The sequence below is a fragment of the Pteronotus mesoamericanus genome, unplaced genomic scaffold (assembly GCF_021234165.1).
Source record: "Pteronotus mesoamericanus isolate MK-2021 breed Mesoamerican mustached bat unplaced genomic scaffold, CSHL_Meso_final scaffold_705, whole genome shotgun sequence".
Classification (NCBI taxonomy): domain Eukaryota; kingdom Metazoa; phylum Chordata; class Mammalia; order Chiroptera; family Mormoopidae; genus Pteronotus; species Pteronotus mesoamericanus.
The window spans coordinates 11,454,979-11,463,361 of NW_026555326.1; the positions used below are offsets into that span (position 1 = coordinate 11,454,979).

The window sequence follows — 8,383 nt, forward strand, 5'->3', positions numbered from 1 at the left end:
TGTGGCTACTTTTGTGTGACATCAGCAGAGTTGAGTAGTTGTGACACAGGTGGTATATAGCCTGTAAAGCCTAAAATATTTACTGTCTGTCTCTGTACAGAAAGCTCTCTGACCTCTGCTCTAGATCATCCCAGGTCACTGATTATGGTTAGTTCTTTTTGGTGTTATGTGTAAACTATCGTTAAATTGCTATTAAGAACTTTTTGTCAGTTCTGTTTAAAGTTCTGTTTGGGAGATGTCCAGGTGTTAAACCTTGTAGCCCAGCGTGCAGTATGTGAGAATGTATAACCTTTTTGTTTTTCTACCCACCTACTCCCAGGGTTTCTTAAGTGTTTAATACCTGCAACTTCTTAGGTCAAGCTGTTTACATGGACTGATATCTTTCTGTTTCAGCATGATACATGTCCTATATGTAGGAAGAGTTTAAATGGCGAGGACTCTACTTGGCAAACCCAGAACTCTGAGGCCTCTGCAAGCAACAGATTTAGCAGTGACAGCCAGCTACATGACCGATGGACTTTCTGAAGCTAAAGACCACATCTGAGCCAGGGTTGTGGTAGTCATCTTACCACAACTGTAAATTGTATCAAAACAAAAAAAATAGTAGGTGGATTTAGGAATTGTGTAAGAAACCCCAACCCATAATATTAATGCAGTGTTTTCCTTTACATTTAAAGTTAGCATCTATAGATGGGATTGTATCTGCAACCAAATGCCTCTTATTCCTGAATTCAGAATGATAATTTTATAAGTGTGAAACTTAATTATGTGGGGTTACTTTGCCGAAAGAACTAGTTCCCTTAAAGTCTAACTAGAGTTCTGCTGTCATGTTACCTTGTAATGGAGGTTTTCACCTCCTTGTCCAGCCTCCATCCTATTATTAGTGTATTTTACAGTAAATACAGTGTGACACCAAAGCACTGAAGTCCTTCTGATGTAAAGTCCTTCTGTTTTAATTGTACAGAAGCATATACTGTTGGCCACATTAGCTATGAATTGAGATCAGATTAATTCAGGAATCTGAGACTGATTTTGTTTTTTTTCTTGAACCATCAGATGGCAATCAAAGAAAAATTACAGCGGGAGGGAGAAAGTGGCTTATCATTATACTGTTTGGTTTTCTCATTTTAATTTTTAAAGACTACTTCAAAAGATGCAGTTTCTGCAGGAACCAACATGACATGTCTTAGGGGTCTTCTGTTGGTAGGAGTCTAATTCTGGTTCCTTTTTGTGAAAGAGCTGGACAGCATACAGGTAAAGAAGGACAGATGTTTGAAATAATTGGTACTGCGGCTTTTAAATGATCCCCAACTTGTTTACTGTCTTTTGTCCTGGGGACCTTAAAATAATTTCCCTCACAGAAAAAGAATGACTTCAGTACTGCTTCTATTCACTGTTTTTAGTAATTCATTGGCTTTTAGGAATTGGGATTTTATATTGTCTCATTATAATTTTTTTGTAAGCCCTTTAGTCCTCTCTGAAACCTTTCTGTTTGCTTGGTTCTGGCAATCTAACTTGGAATCTAACTTGGAATCTATACGTGGAATCTGACTGATTATTGTGATCATGCCCAAAACAACTTGGTCCATGAGAGGTAGGCCTTATTTTTTTCAGCCTAACAGTGTCCCCATGTACATACACATGCTATTTGGCTCATTTGACAAAGATCAAAAATGTCCTTGGAACCTCAAGGTCTCAAAAGGAAATGATGGGGACATGTAATCACTGTTAGTACCCCCAAAAGGGTGACAGAGGGCACTGTTTGTATGGTCTTATCAGCCCTTCGTAGTTTGTAATGATCAGAACAAGAAGGCCACTTTTTGGTGAGCCTTTTTCTTGGCTTGGAGTCTTTTCTCAATTTTTATTGACTATCATACACTAAACTCTGATTTAAGGGGTGAGAGAAGAGAGAGGTATCTTTGTACTTTGATAGATGGTAAAGGAGTAATGGAGGAAAGAGAGAAAGTGGCAAAGTGGCCTGCTGAATTAATAGCCTGCCTGTAAAAGTTGTGACCATAAGGTATGATTCAGATTGGGCCCAGAGGAAATAAAAGATGTTTTTTTTTTTCATATGCCTCTCATGTCCTACCTCTGTAGAGACTGTTTTTTTGGAGAATGTGAGCTATTAACTAAAGGCTATTGGGGGATGAAGAAGTTGGAGGGAAGTGTGAGGTATAACATGTACATTTAATGGCCACTGTTCAGCTGTCCCAGAAAAATTGTGGTAGCTTAGAAAATTTTGTCTGCCTGTTAAGTGTCTGGAGGTGCCAGGATAGGCATTTGTATTTTTATTTATAGCTAGAGAACTAGAAGAGGTCTGAGTAGCTTCACGAAAGGATGGAAATAAAGTGCTGGAATAGAGATTTGCCTTTTCAGTACACAGAGTAGTAAGTGATATCAGTCTAAATTATCTAAAATTTTCTTCATTTTTTTGTACTGATTAGATTGAGGAGATGACTGTTTTCCAGACCCCCTGCCATTTACTGAATCTATAGTGTTTCTTCCTAGAATAGGAGGTATCTCAGACTTCCAGATTAATTTAGGTTAAGGAGTGCAGTTGGCCTCTCTAGAGGAGCAGAACTATAGGACTTGTTTGTGTTTGTGTATATACATGGATAGATTTATAATGAATTTGCTCATGTGATACGGAGGCTGAGAAGTCCCAAGATCTGCAGCCAGCCAGTCAGGAGAGAGACAGCAGTGTCATTCCTGTTTGATTCTAGAGACCAGAACATAGGTGAGTTGATGGTGTAAGTTCTAGTTCAAAAACCGGAAGATTCAAAACCCAAGAGAAGTTGATGTTTCAGTTTGAATCCAGAGGCAGGAAAGGACTGATGTTCTAATAACTCAAGCACTCAGGCAGGAGGAGTTCCTCCTTGCTAGCAGGGCTGTCAGCCATTTTGTTCTATTCAGCCCTTCAACTGGTTGGATGAAGCTCACCCATATTAGGGAGGGAAGTCTGCTTTATTTAGTCTACTGATTCAGATATTAATCTTATCAAAAAATACCCTCATAGACACACTCAGAGTAATGTTTGACCAAATATATTGGCATTTCATGGCTGAGTTAGGTTGACGCATAAAATTAACCATCGCAAGAGAGAAAAATAGAAATGATGCATACATTAGAATGATCCTTTATCCAGTTAAGTTTTGCCAAATTAACAATGTGTCTCTGGAAATGTCATTTTTCTTTTTAAGATTTCCCTTTATCTTTTAAAATATATTTTACTGATTATGCTATTACAGTTTTCCCAATTATTCCCCATTTGCCTCCCTCCACCTGGTATCCCCATTACCCCCAACAATCCCCTCCCTTAGTTCATGTCCATGGGTTATGCATATGAGTTCTTCAGCTACTCCCATTTCCTATGCTGTTCCTAACATCCACCTGCCTATTTTGTACCTACCAATTTGTACTACTTAATCCTTGTACCTTTCTCCCCTATTCTCTCCCTTTCCTGTCCCAGCTAATAACCCTCCAAATGATCTTTATATCCTATGGTTCTGTTCCTATTCTGCTTGTTGCCTTAAGTTTTTTTTAGATTTAGTTGTTGTTAGTTGTGTATTTGTTGCCGTTTTAATGTTCATAGTTTTGATCTTTTTCTTACATAATTCCCTTTAACATTTCATATAATAATGGCTTGGTGATGGTGACCTCCTTTAGCTTTATCTTGTCTGAGAAGCATTTTATCTGCCCTTCCATTCTAAATGATAGCTTTGCTGGATAGAGTAATCGAGGTTGTTGTAGTCCTTGATTTTCATCACTTTAAATACTTCTTGCCAGTCTCTTCTAGCCTGCAAAGTTTGTTTTGAGAAATCAGCCACCAGTCTTAGGGGAACTCCCCTATAGTTAACTAACTGCTTTTCTCTTGCTGCTTTTAAGATTCTCTCTTTATCTTTAACCTTTGGCATTTTAATTATGTGTCTTGGTGTGGTCCTCCTTGGATTCAACTTGTTTGGGACTCTCTGCTTCCTGGACTTGTATGTCCATTTCCTTCACCAAATTAGGGAAGTTTTCTTTCATTATTTTGTCAAAACTTTTCAATTTCTTGCTCTTCCTCTTCTTCTTCTGGCACCGCTGTGATTCAGATGTTGATACATTGAGAGATGTCCTAGAGGCTCCTTATTCTCTCCTCTTTTTTCTTCTTGCTGTTTTGATTGAATGCTTTTTCTTCCTTCTTTATGTTCCAAATTGTTTGATTCTCGGCTTCTTCCCCTCCACTGTGGTTCCCTGTACACTTTTCTTTATTTCACTCAATGCAGCCTTCATTTCTGCCTGGGTCTTTTTTATGCCGTTGCAGTGAATTCTTTGAGCATCCTGATCACCAGTGTTTTGAACTGTGCATCTGGTAGGTTGCTTATCTCAGTTTCATTTAATTCTTTTTCTGGAGTTTTGTTCTGTTCTTTTATTTGGACCATATTTTTTTGTCCCCTCAATTTGGCAGCCTCCCTTGTGTTTGTTTCTGAGTATTAGGAAGAGCTGCTTTGACATCCCATCTTAGCAGAGTCACCTATTGCAGTGACCTGCTGCAGAAGAGCAGACCTGTAAATTGTGTGGGGTGGAGCTTTAGGTAATTGCCAGAGTGGAGCAACCATTTTACTGCTTTGTGGCTCTGTGTGAGAGGGCTTGGAGAGGGGACACTGTCGCTGCCTGGCTTCTGGAGATTGCTTGGGAGGAAGCTCTCTCCTGGCGCTCTCCTTGTTGCTAGTCAATTCACTTTCTACCCTTCTTCCCGTATGCCACTTGTGCCCCTTTTGGCTGTTGCCCTGGTGCTGAATCCCAGATGGAGTAGGTCTCCATAAGTCCTGAGACCTTTGCAGACCCTTCAACAGAGTTTCCTGAGAAACCTGCAGTTTCTTCAACCACCACAACCCCCACTGGTTTTTACAGCTATGGGGACTTACCTTTCTGGTGCTGGAACCCTGGGCTCAGTGTTCTGGGCTAGGGCTGGGATTGCTCATTCCAGAGGTATCCCTCCCGATTTTTATCTACCACCCATGAATGTGGGACTGCCTCTCTGCACCACTCCACAGCTCTTCCTCTCTTGCCCATCTGGATGGATGTGGCTTCTTTAAATCCTTGGTTGTCGGACTTTCTTACTGCTTGATTTTCTGATGAATATGGGTGATATTTGTTTTGTAGTCTAATTGTAATTTTTGCTGTGGTTGTGCAGAAAGGTGAAGCATGTTTACCTACAGCTCCATCTTGACTGGAAGTCAGAAATATCTGTCTTGCTTAGAGATCCCAATATTACAGTTAAAGAGTAGAAGAAATATATATGGGATGGGGACCACTTTGCTCTGTGCATCATAGGTATTTTTCCTCTTCAATTTATATTGACCTAGAAGTCTGAAATGCCTCCTATTCTAGGAAGAAACATTGTTGATTCATTGGTCTAACACTACAACATGTCTGGGGTTGAGAGCTTGTTTCTAGGAATGCCTTGCTCTAAAATACGTTGAACAGAGTTTAGATATAGAGCCCAAGGCAGAGGGCTAAATAATGCAGACTTTTCAGGTATTTCATTCCTTTATAACTGGAAGGCTTACAGACTCAGGAATCTGGAGCCTTAATAGGAGTCAAGACGTGACCTAGCTTTCTGTGACAGACAAAGAGAGGAGAAAACTTGTAGTTTCAGATCTTGAGCCCTTAGATTTGAAGCCTCTACATTCATATTAAATGGCCAACCCTTTGAGTCCCATGCAGAGCTAAACAGAGTGGTGAATTTTAGCTGATAGAGCTCCAGCATCTTTAAAGTTTCTAAGCAAATGAGTTTGGAGCAGTGAGACAGAATAATCCTGGTACAAAAAATAATTTTCCCTCAAAGTTCCTATTGTCAGTTCTCCTAAGAGTTGAGGAACTTGTAGAATCCAGAATGGCATTTTGTACCTGTTGGTATAGCTGCTGATTCTTTACTTACAATATTAATTTCTAAGAAAAAGGAATTATCCTAAGTGGGGGATGTGGGAATGACTATAAATCAAATAGCCTCCTTAGATTATTGTAAGTTTTAGTTGTCAACATTTGCTGCATAACAACTGAGGAAGTGCTTGTTAAATTTTTTACTTGAGCAGTACTCCCTCCGGTCCAATAGTTACTCTCAAGTTAGGAAGATTTTGGGGGAACACTTTTTCTGCAACAATATCACTTTGATTAAGTTATTATTAGGAGAAAAATTACTTGCTTATGTCTTTGTATTGCACATTTGTATATATGTGTGTGTATATATATGTATATATTCACAGACACACATATATGCACATTTCACTCAAGAAGAAGAAAGGATATGATGTGCACTTTGGTAAAGGGAGCAGTGGCACAGCAGAGGTCTGGAGCCTGACAGTCTGATTGTCTTGTTGTGTACACCTCAGGCCCTTGTGTTTCTGGAGTTCTGTTTTGGGACACTGTTGGCCTGGGCAAGCACCCTGTTACAATGGTGTGTTGAAGGGATTCAGTAGAGGTAAAAGTCCAGTCATTCATGAGGCTGAAAATAAAAGGCTTTGAGGAAAGGGTGTTTATCATCCATTGGTTCTGTATTATTTTAAGTTGGCCTCAAATATACTTGTTTTTAAAATTTTTTTCTTGATAAATTATGGCTGCAGATTGGCTTCTCTCATGACTTGCATGCTTCAATTTCTTTCTCCCTGGTGTCCAGGTGCTGTTCCTCAAGGAATACTAATTAAATATATCAGACTAATGAGGGAATCATAGTCTGTGTCTGTTGTAAACAACAATAAAGCAGCGCCTGGGGGTTTTGGAGGTGAAGGTTACTTCAGAAAAGACACACTTTATGAGGAAAAGGAGCAAGGCTTGTAGATAGATGATGCTAGGGGAAAACCCTCTTTGGGTTGTGGCGGGCAAGATGGGAAGGTCAGAGTGGTGTTTACAAGAATAAACCAGTGGAGATTTGGGAGTTGGGACTAGCAGGACAGAGTTTTCTTACTGAGAGTTTCCAAAACGAATCTTCCGTAAGTTCTGGTGCAAGGAGTTGGGGGAAATATTTGATGGTATAAACATCACAAGTGGCTACCCTGGGGGAGGAAATTTTAGCTTGTAGTAATGTCAGTGTCTCCGCACACATGCTGGAAACCACAGGGCTGCTTCAAGGGTTTAAAATAAAATGGGTAAAATACAGTGTGTACAACTGGAGATTTTTTTCCAGGATCAAAGTAGAGCCCTTGCTGATCCAAAGGACATTGAGAGTTTGATCCCACGTACCTGCCAGACAAATGGAATTACATGCATTCAATTCTAAGATCTTACACATACAAACCTTATGTTTTGCCACATTATGCTTAGAAAAGGTGTCCATTGAAGTGGAGTCTATATGTTGCCTTTCCTCTTTCAGCTAGGACACTGGTTTCTGTGTATTATGAGATGTAGGCTTGTGGTTCTTTACCTTTTCTAATAAAATGTACCATTTAAGGCCCCAAAATTTTTAGACTCCTTCCCAAAAAGATGATAGTTATATTTTTAGTATTGGTGAAAAAAATACATAACAAAAAGCTGCCATGGTTTCAGTAATGCTATTAAATCAATTTGTCTTCATTAGTCACAGCAGAATCAACAGTACCTCCAGTTGAAATACAGTATGTACTTATGTAGGATGTATTTCAAAACTTCATTTGCCCAAGGACACATAGCTGGTAAGCTGCAGAGTCAGGTCTTTTAACTCCATGCCTAGTTTTTTTTACCTCCATAAGACAAAATTCAAAATCATTTGAGTTTGAGGTTTAAGACCATTACTAATAAGGGTCTTACCCATCTCTTTCAGCCTTCTTTTTCTGTTCCCACAAATCTTATCTCCCACATTTGGCAGGTCCTGGCCAAGGATCACAGGTAAGGTGTCTATTTCCTTTTGATGATTTGCTGTTTAGCTCCACTTAAATTTTCTGTATTCCTACCTCTTTATTCATGTACTTCTTCCTATCAGGGATATTTCTTCCTCCCCCCTCCTCTCATCTTAACTAGGGGTCATCTGTTAAAGGGAGATAGGATTTGTGAATTTAGGAGAAATAGGCTGCGAATATTGCTCTGAGCATTTATATAAAAAAAGAAATGACTGACTAAAGATGTTGACAAATAATTAGTTGAAGGTAGACAGTTGTGATTTGTAGTGCCCCTGGTCTTCACAAATCTTCCTGCAGCAGTGTTATGTGGATTGCGGTTGAACAAGCTCTCTTCATTTCCTCTTTTCAAAATGCCAACTCAAGACACGGGTCTGGGTCACTTTTTCTCCTATCCTACATATCTTCGTTTCCTCTTTCTTCCCTTTAGTGGTAAATAAAAATTTCTTTAAAAAAATTGGTGTTCTCAATTTGTTTGACTTGCTTGTTTATTTTTACTATGTTAGAGGGGAGGGAGGAAAAGTTCTTCTGGG

At 39.4% G+C, this 8,383-nt stretch overlaps 1 protein-coding gene across 1 annotated transcript in view; it reads left to right on the forward strand.

Annotated features, from left to right (window-relative positions):
* The window catches only part of RNF115 (ring finger protein 115), a 76,419-nt gene extending 72,389 nt beyond the window's left edge, over positions 1-4,030 (forward strand). Inside the window, exon 9 of the mRNA XM_054562944.1 lies at positions 394-4,030. Coding sequence (XP_054418919.1) covers positions 394-525 — 132 coding nt within the window. The 3' untranslated portion in view covers positions 526-4,030. The remainder of the gene's footprint in view (positions 1-393) is intronic.
* The last annotated feature ends 4,353 nt before the right edge of the window (positions 4,031-8,383 follow it).